Genomic DNA, 19,372 nt, shown 5'->3' on the forward strand with positions numbered 1-19,372 from the left:
GTACAAGTTGTGCTGGCTTCCCCAGTAATGTGTACTGTCTCACCCTTCACCAAAGTTACCACTTATCTATTTAGTTCTCCCCATCCCTCCCATGCCTCATAATCAGCAAAGATTTTTTCTTTTTGTGTGTAAACTTTTACATGAGTTTTTACAGTAGAGGTCTCGTACAATATTTGTCCTTTTGTGATTGAGTTATTTCACTCAGCATAATGTCCTCCAGTTTCATCCATGTTTTGAGATTCTTCACAGATTCATCGTTGTTCTTTATCTTTGTATAATACTCCATTGTGTGTATGTACTGTAGTTTGTTTATCCATTCATCTGTTGATGGGCATCTAGGCTGTAAACAGTGATTCAATGAATATGAGTGTGCATATGTCTATTAGTGTGATGGCTCTTATTTCTCTAGGATATATTCCTAGGAGTGGGATTGCATTTTATAGTGCTTTTTTTTGTGGTGCTGACGTTTTCTTTGTCCCTCTAACTCTCCTGTGCTGAGTTCCTTTTGTTTGTGGAATTTTTTATTTCATTTCTTTTTATTTTTGTAGATTTTGTTTTTACTGAGACTTTATGTTTTTCTTCTTCATTCTGATGAGTAGGTTTGTTAACTTTGCCTGTGGTTACCTTGAAATTTACCCTTGTCTTCCTAGATTTGTACTAGTCTATTATTACTTGGTATCGTTTGACTTCCTCTCCATTAGAAGGTTCTTTACCTACACCATTTATTCCCTCTTTATTGTTCTGATGCTGTTGTCATTTACAGATTAACCTCTCTGGTTTCCTTTTGTAATTCTTTTGGTTTTGCATAGTCCTTAAGAGTTCATTTGCTAGATTGGTATCTGGCTAGTACAATCCTGTGTCCTATATTCAGCCTGTGGTCTGATATTGTTTATTCTCAGATCAAAGAACTTCCTTTAATAAGTCTTGTAAGTTTGGTTTAGTTTTTACATAGTTCCTTAATTTCTGTTTATCTGGAAACGACCTAATTTCACCATCATATTTGAACGAGAGTTTTGCAGGATATATTATTCTTGGCTGGCAATGATTTTCTTTCAAGGTTTTACATATGTCATACCATTGCCTTCTTGCCTGCATGGTTTCTGCTGAATCATCCGAGCTTAGCCTTATTGCTTCTCCTCTGTATGTCACTTTTTGGTTTTCTTGAGCTGCTCTCAGGATTCTTTGTTTGTCTTTGGTTTTAGCAAGTGTGGTTATTATATGCCTTGGTGATTTTCTTTTGGGGTCTATCGTATATGGGGTTGGTTGAGCTTCTTGGATGGCCAGCTTTTCATCTTTCATGATATTGGGGAAGTTTTCTGTCAGCAATTCTTCAATGATCCTCTCTGCGTTTTCTGTTTTCTCACCATGTTCTGGAACTCCTATCACTCACAGATTTTTGCTTTTGATTGTATCCCACATAATTCTCAGGGTTTCTTCATTTTTCTTCGTTCTTTTTTCTGATTTTTCCTCAAACCGAGTTGTATCCAAACGTTTGTCTTCAATTTCACTGATCCTATCTTCCATCATTTCAAACCTGCTCCTCCGCCCTTCTATGACACTGTCCATTTCTGAAATCTTGTTGTTTATCTTTTGGATTTCTAATGGTTGTTTTTGTATGATTTCTAGTTGTGAATTTATTTTAGCATTTTGTTCCCATATTATTTTCTTGAATTGTTCAATTTTTTTGTCTGTATGTTCCATGAATTTGTCTGCTTTGTCCATGAATTTGTCAGTTTTTTCTCATTTTTGTCTGCTTTTTGCTTCAACTCTTGGATAGCTCTGAATATTAGAGATTTGAATTCCCTATCAGTTAGGCCTAGTGCCTTTTCTTCTACTGGAAGGTCATCTGGTGTTTTATTTTGGATGCCTACTGGAACCATCCTGTCTTGTTTTTGTAAATGTTTTGATATTGTCTGATTTCTTCTTGGCATTCAGTGGTTACTTTCCTCATTTATTGATTGTAGATTTGTTTGTTTCATCCTGTATTTTTGTTTTATTTGGTTATATCTGAGCAGGTGGGCTGTGCGTTCTTTGTTGTTTGCTTGTCTGTAGGGGTGATACTTTTCATCTCTTTCTCCAATGTACAGGGTCAGTCACTCAGGTATGGTACAGCAGGGCAGGTCCAGCTGAAGGGGAGTTGCTGGGATAGGTTTTTTGTGGCACGCACCAGGGCTGACAGTGAGGACTGGGAATCAGTGCAAGGCAGGTTCCAATAGGCTGTGCCTATGTTGCTTGGGAGTGTGATGTTCAGCACACGGTGCAGCTAGGCAGGAAGGAGGGGGTAGACTGTGATGTGTGGAGCTAAGATGGGTATGGGAAAGATGAGAGAGAGGAGAGAGAAATGGGAGCCAAAGACATACACACAAACAAAAAAGAGTGCTAAGGGAGCTTGCTATTGAAATGTAGAGATGAAAGACTGAGAAATGGGGAAAAACAAAAATTAAAAAAAAAAGAAAGAAAAAGGGTAAAAGAAAAAAATGAATAAATCGAGAAACTGAAAATGAAGAAAGACAAAAAGGGAAAAAGAGAGAGAAAAAAGTAAACAAAGAAATAAAAAAATAAAAAGACAAGAAAAAATAAAAGCCCCCAGGGAAGTCCCTGTGCATCTGTGCCAAGTAAGGGACTAGCTTCCAAGTCATGCGGTACTGCCCAGCTAGAAGGTTCTCCCAAGCAGAAAAAGAAAAAGAAAACAAACAAACAAAACAAAACAGAAGAAATCAGAGCAAACAAACAAACAAACAAAAAAGCCCCAGGGGTCCCACCAGAGTGGCAGCACGGACTGGGAAGCAGTTTCACAGTCAAGCGGTGTTTCACAGCCTTCAGGAAGCAGCAAAGATGGCGCACGGAGCCAAGTATTTGAGAGAAAGGAGGGGGAGATGGTGAGAGGTAAGGAAGAAATCTAAAAAAGTGGAAAAAAGCAACACCAGCAGCCAACAAATGGCACTCAGGGAGCTGGCCAGTGCGGACGGGTGGAATCCAAGTGGCACTTGGGGGAAGCTGTGCTTCCTGGACAATGGACTGTGGCCTCAGGAAGCAGAGGGGGCTATATAGGGGTAAAGAAGGGTGGGATGGTGCGAAAGCCTATATCATGGGTTACCGGTTGTTCTGTCTCCTGCTGGAAGCTCCGTGAAGCTGCTTTCTTGTACCTCCTGTTCGCTGATCTCTGATAGGAGTCCAAGATGGCGGATCCATGCTGTGGTAGCTGATAGAGGACCTCTGCGTGTACCTCTGCTCGCTCTCTGTTCTCAGTCAGTTTCTTATGCCATTCGGCGCTTGGTTGAGTTCTTTATCTCTTCATTTGATGGTTAGGGTTTCAGCATTGACGTGAGACTCTGTTTGACTTAGTTTTTCTGATCTTTGCTGCAGAGGGACAGTGTGGTACTTCTGACTATAGCGCCATGTTGCCTGGAAGTGGACCATTTTTTTTTTTTTATTAGAAAATGATTAAATTTTGTGGAGGTAATTTAACTTGTAGACAATTTTGAGTATGAGATTTGTTGTCTTTGTTTTAAAAAGAGAGACTAAAAAGCCTTAGGACAATATTAGAGACATAATACTACCAAGTTGAGATTTCATTTTCTTAATGTAGTCAAAGACAATAAGCTAAATTTCAAAAGAGTATTGCCCTCTCAATGTATGATACAATCTGTTTTAAAGCCACGTCTGTTTACCATCTAAAATAATCTCAAGTATTACCAATAAGATAGCTCTGCAGTTTGGAAAACACAGAATTTGTCAATCTATACATACAATTGCAACTAACGGTTCTGTATCATTAAAAACCAGTGTCTGTGGGCTCCAGCTATGTCTGCCACACTTGATCTAGGCTAAGGTAGAAAACTCACCTAGATCTTACCTAATTCCTCAACAGTGGAGAGAATAGCACTCAGAAGTGCACACTTCCGCAGTGCATTCTTCCATTACCTTTGTGTAAATCCTGTTCTGATTATATTATACAGAATAATATATGATTATCCTATACAGAACATTATACAGAATAATATACAAAAATATATTAATAAGTCATGCAATAGGTAACAACTGAGTACTTCCTGACCATAATATATGTCTTACAGTTACATTGTGCAACATGATCATTTATTATTTTTTGGTGAGTACAAGTTATTCTAGTAGAACTCAATAAATTGTGCAGAATTCAAACTACTTGTGCATTCAATTAGCTTTTTTTATTTTGGTAATTTGCACCATTAATTTTCATGATTGTAGGGTTTCCCTTAAAACATTCTTCAATACTAAAATACAAATAGAAGACATAAATATTTTTCTAATTATTTTTCAGTGTCATGAATTGATAAAAATTCTACTTTTTGCTGCATGCATTTCAACTTTTTTTTTTTTTTTTTCCCTGTAACATATCCAGTAAAACTGATTTTCCAAGCTCAATATGCAGTCTTCCCTTTGAGCCCCCCATTTCATGGAACATTATCCACACTGCAAATCAAGCAGCTCAAGAATTAGGCAGATTTTTTTTTTAATTGCAACTGCATTTTTTTTTTTCCTAAATCATATCCATGCAGACTATTCCTGGAGGTGATCCTTATTATACTAGGGGAAGTGAATATGACATAAAATTAAAATTGTGCTATGAACAAAGAACATAATTGAAAATTATCAACAGAGTTTCCTACATTAAGTTAAATTAAATTTTGTTATCAAAAAGTTATAAATAATAGTATAGAACATTTTCTGTTTTAGACTTATATTTAAAACATATATTAAAATCTGCAGAACTTCTTTCTTTTCTCCCTCTCTCCCTCCCTCCCCTCTTACCTTTCTTTCTAATGTATCTTGAAAAAAAATAAATAAAATTTGAAGTAAATGTGTATTTAATGTCATCAATAGAACAGAATATTTGAGAAAAATATTAGAGAAATCAAGTATGATTCCCAAGAACAAATATAATAAATATTAATAACGTATGAATTAGCTTCCATGATTTTGTGATGAGTTTTACGTGACTATGATCATACTGCAAATGTTTATATCCAAATCTTTGTTCTGTTTTTTTTCAGATGCCTAACTATGCATACATAGCATACAACAAATTCAATATATGGAAATCCAGAGGGACATCTCAGAATTCATTCTTATGGGACTTTCCTATGACCAGAACATACAACTATTCTGCTTTTGGCTGTTCTTATTCTGTTATGTTGCCCTCTTGATGGGTAACCTTCTGGTCCTTGTCTCCATTCGATGCAGCTCTTTTTGTCACCAACCGATGTACTATTTCCTCAGCCACTTATCCTCCATAGATATCTGGTATACCTCCTGTGTGACACCCAAACTCATTAGTCACCTGTTAGTGGGGACAAAAACCATCTCCTATGGTAGCTGTACGTTACAGGTCTTTTCCATGCACTTCTTTGGAATCACTGAAATCTTCATCCTTACAGTTATGGCATTTGATAGGTGTGTTGCCATCTGCAAACCTCTCCACTACATGATAATCATAAATAGGACAAGATGTAATCTCCTAGTCTTGGCTGCTTGGGCTGGTGGGGCTGTCCATTCTTTTTCCCAGTTTTCTATGATAATCTGGTTGCCTTTCTGTGGCCGCAGTGAAATTGATCACTACGACTGCACTATTTTCCCTTTGCTGAAAATTGCCTGCACTAATACCTATGTCATTGGTTTCCTTGTAGTTGCCAATTCGGGTAAGGTTGCCTTAGTAACCTTTGTTCTCTTGTTTGGATCTTATGTTATCATATTATTCACCTTAAGAAATCACTCAGCTGAGGGAAGATGCAAAGCCCTGTCTACCTGTGGGTCTCATATCACTGTGGTGGTCTTATTTTTTGGGCGTTCAATCTTTGCCTATCTTAGACCTCCTACCATGTTCCCTGAGGATAAAATATTTGCTCTGTTTTACACCATTTTTGTTCCTATGCTCAATCCCTTAATTTATACTCTGAGAAATACAGAGATGAAAAAAGGCTATGAAAATGGTTTGGTGTCAAAAGATATTTTCAGAAGAATAACATAATTGTTTTGTCATACTCAAAAAAAGACAAAAAGTTTTATGCAGGCATAAAAGTGGACTTGGAATCAAGGAGCTCTATTAGCGGTCAGATAAATAAACTCGACTTTCTCATGTTATAGAGTTCAGAAATGATGAGCGGAAGAGTAACAAGTAAAGTGACAATTTCACTTGTGGGACAGAGATAGGGTAGGGGCATAGTTGTATGCAGACGGGCTAAAAGAACAGTGGCTGTGCTATATAGAGTAGGCAATTCTGAGGTTGAACTTGAATTTTAATAATAATTTTAATATCATTTCTTTGTGAACATTAAACATGGAAACTTTTGACATTGTGTAGAAACAGAGGGCATTAAATGTGCTTTTCAGAAAATTTAAAAATAATTAAGCTTTATTTGCTAGTAGAATATTTAACTAAATCATACACGATGACACTCTGAAATAAATTATGTAATGAAATGAAGTCCACAGAGTATAATTTTGTTTAAAGTGTGAAGAAAAAGGGGTAGTAATATCTATGCTCTGGGTGGTACAGAGCCTTTGCCACCCACTCCACACCACCTCTTTGAAGTGTTATAGGCCGGGGCAAAGATTTTAAGGGCCTAGTGACGGTTTATACTGGAGCCCTGGTGGCACAGTCGTTAAGAGCTTGGCTGCTAACCAAAAGGTTAGCAGTTCGAATCTACCAGCCATTCCTTGAAAACCCAATGAGGCAGTTCTACTCTGTCCTATAAGATCACTGTGAGTTGGAATTGACTCGATGGCAATGGGTTTACGGACAGTTTACATTTTGGTTATAGTGTTTACTACATCCCATACATTCAGAATGTGGAATGACAGGATGAGAAAATTAATAGATTTATTAATAGAGCTCTACCAGATGAATGGCTACATCTCTTCATTTGGAAAAAACTAAAACTAAACATATTAACTTATCCTGATATATAGATAGAGATATGAATTCAATAACCATCCTAGTGGACAGGGAATAGGGCCAAGAAGCCAAAACAAGAATTTTTCTTTAGCATAATTCTTTCTGTGGAATTTTTTCTTTCCTTTTAATATAAAGAAAAGAAACGACAATTACATGTGGAATAAAAAACATAACACGATGGCACTTGGATAAAGCACATCAATTACAGATAACGCGACAAGTAGATTTCTGAGAAAAATTCACCAAGGGAACCTGAAGAAAATGCAAGAACATATTTTTGTATCATCAATACTGTCAATTTATAGAAATTATGGAAATGAAAAGGGCTTCAAAGCAACCAAACCAATTAATTGCCTTCTAGTCAATTCCAATTCATAGCGATCCTATAGGACAAAGCAGAACTGCCCCAAAGTGTTTCCAAGGCTGTAATCTTTATGGAAGCCGACTGCCACATCTTTCTCCCTAGGAGCAGGTGATGGGCTCTGACCACAGAACTTTTGTTTAGCAGACGAACGCTTAAACCACTTGACCGCCAGGGCTCTTCCCTCAAAGCAAAAGCCCCTCAAATTTGTTTTCATCACAACTCTTTACATAAAGAGCAAGAGGATTCAATCATTGTGGCCCAGAAGGGAATGTCTAATGACTGAGGCTGCTAAATTACATGCAGCTGAGTTAATTGTGGCTCGCATACCCTTTATAATCCAGATTCTTTTCCAGTGGTGCAGTGGGTGTGATAACACAGATCTAAAGGAAATTCACCTGGTGAGTTGAGTACTTGGGGAGGTAAATCCAAACAACATGCGAGGGATTCTTAATGCTCTAAAATAAAAAGAAACTTAGCTTTAGAATTTCTGCTTAGTATTTAGTCAATCGTGTGAGCCTGGATACCTCTTGGAATAATTTTAGGGATGCAAATAGAGATTGTGATTTGACTTGTTTGTATATGCAAATTATTCTGCTTGCCTTTGAACTGTTGCTCTGAATATATGACTTCCCATCGTTTGTGGGAACACTGGTTGAATAAGACATCAGTGGTCCCTATGAAGGTATAAGTCCCCTACACCCCAAGAATAGTGAAAGGACTATGTTGAGGGAAAGGTGAGTTCAAGAAGCTTCAATGAAATAATCTGCACAGTAGGAGAATGGCCAGCATGTCACTGAGGAAACAGAGCAAATAAAGGAAAGAAAGCTTAGGAACGGAGACACAGCAACTGAAGTAGAAGCACCTGGGGTGAATTATTTCTCCTCCCTTCCCTTTATCCTGCCCAAGTATGTGATATCTATTCAAAGTAGTTTTGACTCCATATTATAAATAACAGATTGATTGGCAATTAAAGTTAAATATAGGCATCCTCTCTGAATTTTATGGACTAATTTGTTTTGAGATTAAGACAGCAATAAATTCAAGAAGCTGTCCACTGAAGATGTAATGTAACGTTTTTAAAGGACAAGCATTCAGTCAGTGACAGGGAAATTATTCTTAGCTGGGTAGCAATTTTCAAAACAGAAGACAACATCATTAGCACTTCTGAGAGAAAGTCAGCAAAGTATTGTAAGGAAAAAGTGATTGACAAGTTACCAAGAAAGTGGGAAAACCCCAACCAAAAGGACAGATAAGCTCCCTGCAATAATCACTACCCTGATCATACTTCCTCCTCCCTCTCAAACAAAACATCAAACAAAACTTAACCAAAAACCCCAAGTAGGGCACTAAATATCAAATGGAAATATCTTAAAACTAGAATCTGTGTTTACCTTATCTCTATTTACTTTGTTTCCTATCCTTGTTTCCTATATATAATGATCATGAAGATATGGTTTTACTTGTTTAATATCTTACATGTAACATATACTGTTTTTAATGTTTAAAACTTATTTCCCCATTCAACAAATATTTACTGCTTATTGGTTACATTAATGGTAGCATGCATGATAGAATAGAGGTCAAAGAAATGGAAATAGTTACTTCTTGAACTCCTACCATGTAAAGGGTGACACTTTCATACACTTTATCTAGATTAATTCTCACAATAACCCTCGGGCATAGCTATCATTATCCTCAATGTACACATTAGCAACATGATAGTCTTAGAGACTACATTATATGCCAGATGTCACATAGGTCAGGAAGAGGTAGAGCTGGAATTCAAAATTAAATTTGTCCAAACATTTCCCAATATTTCAAGGAGCAGTATAAGACAGTCTGTCTGCCCTTGAGGAGCTTGGGATCATGCATTTTAAGCATTTATGGAGTTTACTTGGGTATGAATTGAAGATTGAAAGACTTGAGCTAGTGATTTTTCTGTTTCAAATCATAATAGTATCAAATATTTATTGATTACACACCGAGAATCAGGCACGCTGCTAAGTGTATAATATTTTGTTCAGTGTCTTGCCAGGTGAAATATTTGCTGCTTTAAATCATGATGACTCTACCACTTATTAGCTCCAGAACCTTGGATGGTTACTTAACTTCTATATGCTCGGTGTCTTCTTTAGGAAAATGAGTTTACTAATTATATATACTTAATAAGATTATTGTAGAGTTCCTGGGTGGTGCTAACAGTTAAAGCTCTCAGCTGCTACTCCAAACTTTGAAGGTTTGAGCCCACCCAGAGGCATGCTGAAGGAAAGACCTAGTGATCTGCTTCTGAAAAATAGTCACTGAAAACCCTATGGAGCACAGTTCTACTCTGACATGCATGGAGTCACCATGGCTTGGAGTCAATTCTAAGGCTAATGGTTTATTTATAGCTGCAGTAACGTCCCTCATGTTAGAGAACATGAGGAGATTCAGCACTTTTCATTCAGATATGTGAGCTGTAACTTTCTTACTCTGTATAGGTGAGCTACATGAGTAGGAGAGAGGAACAGGAGTTTGTAGTTTTTGTTTGAGTATTATCTATCATTTTTATAGACTAAAAGTTTGAGTTTTACTTATTATCCAATTACCATCTACATAGTAAAATTAGGATTGATGAGATAGTTTAATGCCAGTAATCTGGGAGGTTATCTGGTTTTGCATGAAAGAATTAGGTAATTATGAAAAAGTAGGGGTTTTAACATCAAATTTATTCTCCTACTTCCTTTCTACATCATTTGTGGCTATGAACTCGGGCTCTGAACTCAGAAATTTCAAGTTTCAAGGTCTGGTTTGGTAAATGCTGTCTAGGTGTTCTACATACACTTAACGCAGGAAAGCCTCAACTAATTTTTACCTTTCTAAGGTTTAGTAAGGAACTCTTGTGGTGCAGTCGTTAAGCACTTGGCTGCTAAACCAAAAGGTCAGACGTTTGAACCCACCAGCTGCTCCATGGAAGAAAGATGCGGCAGTCTGCTTCCGTAAGATGACAGCCTTGGAAACCCTTTGGGCAGTTCTGCTGTGTCCTACAAGGTCTCCAGGAGTCAGAATCAACTCAAAGGCAATGGGTTTTTAAGGTTCTATTACTCTTATATGTGCATCAAACTGAACATAATACCATACCTGTATATCATGTTATTGTTTTAGAAATTTGCCTTTATCTCTTTTTAAATGTGAAAATCAGAATTCATTTACTGATTTAATTAAGGGACACTTTTATCTCTCTGTTATAGATGAAGAAATATCGTTGAAAGAAATGGAGTCACTTGTACAGTTCAGACCTAAAATCAATGGCTGAGTTAAAATTAGAAACCAATGTAAAATTATTGTTGTCTGCACTTGAGTTGATTCTGACTCATAGCAACTCTATAGGACAGAGTAGAATTGCCCCATAATGTTGCTTTCCTAGGCTGTAATCTTTACAAAAGCAGATCACCAGGCCTTTTCTCCTGCAGAGTCGCTGATTGGATTTGAACCACCAAACTTTCAGTGAGCAATCAAGGGCTTAACCATTGTGCCACCAGGGCTCCTTATTCTAAAAGTGTTGTTGTTATTAGGGAGCTAGAAATACAGGTGGAAGTTTATACATACTGAATCATTCATTGGTCTGTGGGGAAGATGACATGAAAAGGAAGAATTGCCAAGAAGAGAAATAAAGCCTCAACTGTGGCCTTGGAATTAGAGAAATTTGGAGATTCATACACTTATTCAGCAAAACTGTCTGGTTAGAATGTCAGAATACATTTAATTAGTAGGGATATTAATTTTCTACCAATAAATACAAACAGAATGATTGGCTTTATCTGAGTTCTCTAGCAACCTTAGTTTCTGCAGAGGCTTAATTTCACATGTGAGCCATAATTCTCTTGTTTTATTATCAGAGGAAGGATAGAGGAAAAATAATTCAGATTTTTAAAAAATTTCTGTGCACATGATTAAAATAAAGGTTTTATGTTCGTTCAGATAAACAAGACATTACTTTAATAGCTGTCCAAACCATTTGTATGCACAAAATATTCCTGCTGGCTTACATGTTTTGTTTGCTTGCTTAGAAATTTTAGTTGAGACATTAAACAGATTTTGCTGAATTGATAAATTTAAATGTTTTGAGTTCTTTACATTTTGGTCTGCGTGACATAATGGTGTATCAAAACATACGAACAGTGATTTGTTCAGATCCTTTTTTCTTTTTTCCTTTCTCTCTCTCTGCCCTTTGTTTTCTATAAAAACTCCTAGCTTGCTTTTTTTCAGGAAAGTACCTCCTAGTTTTTACTGGGAGATGTGTTTCCATCCATGGACCTTTTCTGAAACCATATAAATCCTATAAAATTAACCTTGTAAGAACATATATATATACTCATTACCATCGAGTCGGACATATATATATGTATATATACATGTATGTGTGTGTGTGTGTATATATATGTATATATACACACACACTTAACAATTTTATGGTTCCATTTTCATTGCAATGGAATTCCTTAATTTCCAGGAAAACATAGTTAACTTAATCTATAAAATATGGAGGTGAGAAGGGAAATTAAAATTGAATTGATAAGAAAATATAGCTACAAAATTAGGACAGAAGATACATTACAAATTTTAAGCAAAGAGGATAAGAATTAATAGTGAACTTAGGGGCCTAAAATTATATAAAGACAATTGGATGATGTGGTTATCAATTTTAGGTTATTTTTCCGAATTATAAGAAGCTCTGGTCAAACACCACCTACAGTGGTTACATTTTCATGAATTGATCCCGTTGGATTAATATATTTGCTAATTGATGAAGAGATTCAAACTGCGTTTATTTATTCTACATGTGAATTTTGAATAAAATGCATTCTATTTAGAAGGAAGGGATTTGACTAGTAGATTTCAAAGTTCACTTCCTAGTTAAAATACCTTTAAGATCATGCAATTTTATTTTCTATATGGTAGTTAAAGTTAGAGAGCTGTGCTGTTGACAACTGTTAGAATATTAATTTAGTAACAGTAACATTTAGATAATAAACTCAAAGATTAATGCTTCTATAGTTTATACAACAATGATTGTTTGTTAATTTGTTTGAGCTTCAGAATTGTTTTCAACAAAGTCCGGGCAGGTTACTCTGTTTTACAAATGAGATAACTTCAGTTCAGAGAGATAAAGTTAGTAGAATCCAAATTCACACGCTGTGGTATAGTAATAGAGCCCAGGTCCCAACTATTCATCTTCCCATAAACCTTTCCCCATGAACTTCCTATAAACTTTTCCTCTAAATTAGGCAATGTTAGGATTCTTTATGTTTTTATGGCAAAATGGTTAAATTTTAAAAACAAAGAAACAGAAATGCAATCTCCAATTCGAAACAATGTGAGGAAATTGATTTGAAAAAAATGATATGCTGAGTCAAGCAGAAAATCATCAAAGTAAAACTGCCTTCTGCTCCTCTTTTTAAACTCTTCCTTTATTTTGTTGTTCATTTAAGCACATAATTTTAATTGAACGACCTGTAGAAATAGGAGACCCTGGGTGGCATAAATGGTTAAGTGCTAGACTACTAGCTTAAAGGTTGACGGTTTGAATTCACCTAGAAGCACCTCGTAGCTCTGATAGGGCAATGGTTAAGTGCTCAGCTGCTAATGGAAGTTCAGTGGTTCGAAACCACCAGCAGCTCTACTGAAGAAAAGGCGCGACAACCTGCTCTGTAAAGATTACAGCCTAGAAAACCCTACGGAGCAGTTCTGCTCTGTCCTATAGGGTCGCCATGAGTCAGAATCTACTCGACGGCACACAACACCAACAACAGAAACGCCTCAGAAGACAAACCTGGCAATCTGCTTCTGAAAGGTCACAGCCATCGAAAACCCTATGAAACAGTTCTACTCTGCACGCATGGGGTCAAAATGAGTAGGAATTGACTCAATGGCAGCTAACAGCAACCGCAACAGCCTGTAGAAATAAACGTACTTCTGTTACAAAATCTCAGCATTTTACTGTCACAAATCATTACGAAAACTGTAGACAGGCAATCAAAAAATTAGCCAAACCAATTACATGGGCCTCTTGCAGAGAACTTATATATTCTACTTTTTAAATACATATTTATCTTCATATTATCACCATATTAATCTTTCATTTTATTTTATGCCTCATTTTAAAGTAATTCTGAGGTAGCATATATTCCACTGTGAGGCATTGGTGATTCAGTGGTAGAATCCTCACGCTCTATGCAGAAGACTTGGGTTTGATTTCCAACTGATGCATCTCATGCATGGCTACCACCTGTCTCTCAGGGGAGACTTGTGTGTTGCTATGATGCTGAATAGGTTTCAGTGGAGCTTCCAGGCTAAGATGGACTAAGAAGAAAGGCTTGGCTGTCTATTTCCAAAAATTAACCCATGAAAACCCTATGGATCACAATGGAATCGATCCTCCAACCAATCATGTGGATGGGCCAGAATTGGGTGGTGTTTTGTTCCATTGTGCATGAGGTCTCCATAAGTCAGATCTGACTCGGTGGCGGCTGACAACAGCATTCTTGACTAGTGACCACTGTTAAAAATTTACATTTGTTTCTACACCATTAAAAAAATCTTGCGTCTTTAACAAGTTTTCAGTTAGTAAGAATTCAGATTTACATCTTTTCTAAGACTTAACTGTATATTCCATTGGAACTAGGAAATGAGTAGTGTCTAGTATTTTTATTCTATTTTGATTGACAGAATGCCTTCATTTCTATTAATATCAATATTTAACATAATATCCTGAAATATTGAAGGAAATCATCATGAGGACAACCAGAAAAAAATACTCTTCTTAAATAATAGATGTTCAGTTTCTGAAACACTGCAGTCAGTTCAATTAAACACACTTATTATAATATAAGTATTGTCATAAGTATTATCCATAAATATTTCTGACACTGACTTATATATTATGTTTTTTCAGGTGACTGTTATGCATTTTAACTGCATTGGACCATGGAAAATAGGAATAATGTCACTGTGTTCATTCTCTCGGGCCTTTCCCAGAACAAGAACATCGAAATTCTCTGCTTTGTATTATTCTTATTTTGTTACATTGCTATTTGGATAGGAAACTTGCTCATAATGGTTTCTATCACATGCTGTCAGCTAAATGATCAACCCATGTACTTCTTCCTTAATTACCTCTCTCTCTCTGACCTTTGCTACACATCCACAGTGACACCCAAACTAATGACTGACTTACTGGCAGAAAGGAAGACCATTTCCTATAAAAACTGCATGACACAGCTCTTTACCACACATTTCTTTGGAGGCATCGAGGTCTTCATCCTCACAGGGATGGCCTATGACCGCTATGTGGCCATCCGTAAGCCCCTGCACTACACTATCATCATGAGCAGGCAGAGGTGTAACACAATCATCATAGCTTGCTGTACTGGGGCATTTATACACTCTGCCAGTCAGTTTCTTCTCATTATCTTCTTACCTTTCTGTGGCCCCAATGAGATAGATCACTACTTCTGTGATGTGTATCCTTTGCTGAAACTGGCTTGCACTAATACACACAGAATAGGTCTATTGGTAATTGTCAAGTCAGGTCTGATTGCTTTGGTGACCTTCGTGATTTTGATGGTGTCTTATGTTCTGATATTATACACAGTTAGGGCATACCCTGCCAAAAGCCGTACCAAAGCTCTTTCAACTTGCAGTTCCCACATAACAGTTGTAGCCCTGTTCTTTGTGCCTATCCTCTTTATTTACATTAGACCAGCTGTAACTTTTCCAGAAGATAAAGTGTTTGCTCTTTTCTACACCATCATTGCTCCCATGTTCAACCCTCTGATCTACACTCTGAGAAATATGGAGATGAAGAATGCCATGAAGAAGATGTGCTACTATCAATTGTTTTTGGAAGGAAAGTAGCTTATATGGAAGGTATTTTGAATTTCACTTTAGGTCTCGATACTGAGTCTTAAAAGTGAGGTAGAATGATGTACAGAATGTATCCAAGAGTAGGCAAAAGACAGCCACAGGTCAGAGCTTAATATCTTCAGCATTTTCCTAGACCTTTTCCTGTTTGGAAAATTTTGATATAGTTTTTGCTTTCATTTTTATTCTCCTCACATGCCTGCCTCAATTTCTCCATACTTTGACATTTTGTTTTGACATTACAATGAAGCCCTTTCTCCCCTTCTCTCGATTTTTAATCTCATTATACCATGCCTGTTGCAATCGAGTTGATTCCCACTTATAGTGACCTTAAAAGACATAGTAGAACTGCCCCATAGGGTTTCCAAGAGCTGCTGGTGGATTCAAAATGCTGACCTTTTGTTTAGTAGCCACTCTTAACCACTGAGCCACCAAGGCTCCAATCTCAATAGAAGAAGATTCTCTTCTACTGAGAATGAGAAAGAAGAAGATAATCTCATTCTAGCAAGCCCTTATTGACAGAAAGAGGAAGCCACGTGGTAGAGTAGAAATACAGGTTTTATACTCTCATTCCATCATCACAGAGCAGAGGATGGGGGGTAGATTTTCGAGTTGAGTCTACGACGTAAATTGGTAAACACTTAACCCCTTTAATTACTCAGCCTTCATAAACACGATTGAATACACTTAAACAAATAAAAACAACAACATCTTTCTGCTTTCCCTGGACAAGATGCTTCTACAGAGCTGTTCTCATCCTCTCACCCATAAAGACAGACACAGTATCCCAAAAGCCTTGGTAGACTTGTCGAGACAATGTTAATTTCAATGTTAGTTGAGTTCAGGTTATGATCTGATCTGAATAATCTGTAACATAAAGATTAAATTGTAAAATTTATTACCAAAAAAAAAATCCTTATATAAAATAATATAAAAATAAGGGGAAAGAAGAAAGGAAAAATAATAAATATATAATAAATAAATATGAACTTACAAATAAATAAATGTATAGTTACACAACATTGGTGAATATACTAAATACTACTGATTTGTATGCTTTAATATGGTTAATTTTGTTAGCTGAATTTCATCTTAATTAATAAAAAAACTCAGATTTTAAACCGCAGTTTGTTAATATACTACTTGTGTTACTATGTACAAGTTCCTATAAACTTAAAGGAATTGGAAGTTATTTTTGTTGGTGTGCATTAACCTGAACACAATGCCGTTGTCATTTATGCACTGTTTTATCATTTAAAAGCTCTTTCTCGTCTGTTATCAAAGTGGAACCTCTGAACCAATCTCTGAATTATATAGAGCAGAGTATAGTTTCCTAGGTTTCAAATAAGAAAAATGCTTTTCAAAAGAGATTAAGTGACTTGCAAAGATAAAATTTTAAATTCATGGCTGAATTAAGAAATACAACTAGGGATCCCCCTACACTATAAAGAATTGTAATATGTTGTGGTAATATATGGCAGTTAAACACGGTGTTCCTATGTCTGTGAGAAAGTAAAATCAAGAAGGATTGCCAAGCAGGGAAATTAAGCATCAGCTGAATATAGCCTTCTGAACCAAGACAACTGGAGATTCAAGAAATATTTTTAGCAAACCCATATAGTTTCAAAAGCACAAATGTGACTAATTATTAGACATTATTTTTTTGTTAATAAATTCAGACAGATTGATTAACTGGCTTGCCTTAGAATGCTCCTGGTGTTACTTTCCTTAGAGACTTAATTTCATTTATGACCCTTAATATGTTTGAAGGGAGATAATGTGCATATTTCAGGTGGGTTTTAAATCCCATATATATTATTTCTTTATGAAAACTCAAAATATAATCAACTATTTTAAGAATGATTCAAACCAGGAGTATATTCATTATTGTTATTTTATGCAAATAAAAAAGAAATAGCCTGTCTTACTTTTAGGCAAAGTATTACTGTAGTCTGATTATGGGAACAGTCAAAATCTATTTCTCAATAATTTTTCCTTAATCTAATTCTAGTTCTTATAATTCCATGAAGGAAATAAAGGTCTTAGTTTTATAGTTCCCTTACTATCAAATATGAGTATTTATTGTATGGGTGGTCATGTTAACTTAATCAGTAATGGGGAGAGTTGTGTAGAAAATTTAAATAGGATTTGATTGAGAAGCCAGGTATGAGACGAGGGCTGAAAAAGTATAATATAAAAATAAGACAATTTAAGCACTACTGGCAAAGATTAATTGTAGAAATTTTGACTTAAAATTATGAAAGTATTTGATGAAACATATAGTTAATGTCACCTTTTCATCAATATCCACAATTCTAACAGCCTAAGTTCACACAAAGTTTGGTCACACTCTACCACAATGGTCCTAGCTTATGTAACCAGGTCCTATTGGTTTGATATCATTTTTGTTAATTGATGGCTAATTCTTTTCAAAAGTAGGCCACCAGGTCCTTCTTCCTTGTCTATCTTAGTCTGAAAGCTCGGCTGAAACTTGTCTGCCATGGGCAACCTTGCTGGTATTTGAATACCAGTGGCATAGCTTCCAACATCACAGCAACATGCAAGCCCCCACAGTACGACAAACTGATGATGGGTGGGGGAATTGATCAGAGTCACATTACTCATATACTATTTTCCTTAACTTGCAATTAAAAGCTACCATTGGTGGAAGGAAGAGGTTTGACTAATGGATTGAGAAACTTTGGACTCAAAATAATTTCAAAATTCTGAGTGGTATTTTATTTGCTCAGAGTCAAGATTACTGAAATGTTTTCACAAATATTTAGATAATATTTATCATTAATATCTTTAGAATTTATAAGGCAGCTTTACATTCCATTATTGACTGTCACAAAGATTACATTTTAAAGACAAGACAAGTTCTCCCATTTCACTCATATTCAAACAGATAAAATGATTGGCACCCAAGGTAAAAGCATATTATGGCATAATGCAAAGAATAGAGCACAGGTTCCAACCTGTTACCTCCTTATTAATCACATTCTCTGGATCGATTATTCACTGTCTGGGCAGCTCATGGGTTGGGAAAAAAGGATTGTATTGGACAAATATGGGAAAAAGAACATACCTCCTGCTTAGAAAGCTAAGAGCAATCTGACTTGTTGAATATAATGTACTGCATTGAGGGTAAAACTTTAATATAACACTCTCTTCTGCTTAGTCCTTTAAGGGATTGACTCCTGGGTTTATTTGGTGCTCCATTCAAGTTTGTTGTTTTCATGGATTTAACTGTAGGACTAAACACTCTTGTATTTTAAACTATCAGCACATACTTCTCACTAAAGCACTAATGAAACACATAAACAGGAAAGCAGATAACATCAAAGTGTTTCAAAAAATGTTCACATAGGCGTATTGAAGAAAGCCTTTCATTTTTAAATATTTGTCTGTAGATTTACTTAGCTTTTATTTTTATGCATCCTCATTTGAAAATGGTTTTAAGGTAACGTATATCCCAATAGTAAGAACAACTTAACACATTCTTTCATACACAACTAAAAAATAATAGCTATATAATTTATACTTATTTCCTTAATTTTTAAGTCCAAGAAGGTAAGCGTTATATTCTTTCTAAATATTATTATATATTACGTTACACTTTGGAAATAGACATTACCTAAAAATAAAATTTTAATATTGTTGATTGATTAAGGACATTCATGTCTACTCAGGTTTGGATGGATCACCATCTTCTGGAAGATTTAATGGAAATCATCTAGTATGTGTTCACAGAGAGCGTTCCTAGAGAGGCATTTTAACTGAACATTTGATTTTTATTCTCTAAGACACTTGAAAGAAGACAACTATACCAAGTTAGTTCCTTGTTCCTAGAATAGAATATGATCATCACTCTGCTCAAGAAACACTTTTCTAAATATGGGCTTATGAATTATGTCATTTCAAGTGATTTATGTATTCTGTGTATACTGAACCATGGAACAAAGCAATAATGTCACTGTATTTATTCTCTTGGGACTTTCTCAAAGCAAAAATATTGAAATCTTCTGCTTTGCATTATTTTTATTTTGCTATATTGCTATTTGGATGGGAAACTTGTTCATAATGGTTTCTATCACATGCAGTCAGCTAAATGACCAACCCATGTATTTCTTCCTTAATTACCTCTCTCTCTCTGACCTTTGCTACACATC

General features: G+C 35.9%; 3 protein-coding genes across 3 annotated transcripts in view; all 3 read left to right on the top strand.

The window, feature by feature from the left end:
- Nucleotides 1-5,074: 5,074 nt before the first annotated feature.
- On the top strand, nt 5,075-6,083 carry LOC101349009 (olfactory receptor 4P4-like). The gene has a single exon (XM_012559884.2). It carries the CDS (start codon nt 5,075-5,077, stop codon nt 6,005-6,007), a length of 933 nt encoding a protein of 310 aa, XP_012415338.2. The 3' UTR covers nt 6,008-6,083.
- A 7,823-nt stretch (nt 6,084-13,906) lies between these two features.
- LOC101349269 (olfactory receptor 4P4-like) lies at nt 13,907-15,194 on the top strand. The gene is made up of 2 exons (XM_004390953.2): nt 13,907-13,916; nt 14,254-15,194. Exon 2 carries the CDS (start codon nt 14,265-14,267, stop codon nt 15,192-15,194), a length of 930 nt encoding a protein of 309 aa, XP_004391010.1. The 5' UTR covers nt 13,907-13,916; nt 14,254-14,264.
- A 3,960-nt stretch (nt 15,195-19,154) lies between these two features.
- The window catches only part of LOC101349520 (olfactory receptor 4P4-like), a 908-nt gene continuing 690 nt past the window's right edge, over nt 19,155-19,372 (top strand). The window contains 1 exon segment of the mRNA XM_023725708.1: nt 19,155-19,371. Coding sequence (XP_023581476.1) covers nt 19,155-19,371 — 217 coding nt within the window.

The sequence above is a fragment of the Trichechus manatus genome, unplaced genomic scaffold (assembly GCF_000243295.1).
Source record: "Trichechus manatus latirostris isolate Lorelei unplaced genomic scaffold, TriManLat1.0 scaffold00362, whole genome shotgun sequence".
Lineage (NCBI taxonomy): Eukaryota > Metazoa > Chordata > Mammalia > Sirenia > Trichechidae > Trichechus > Trichechus manatus.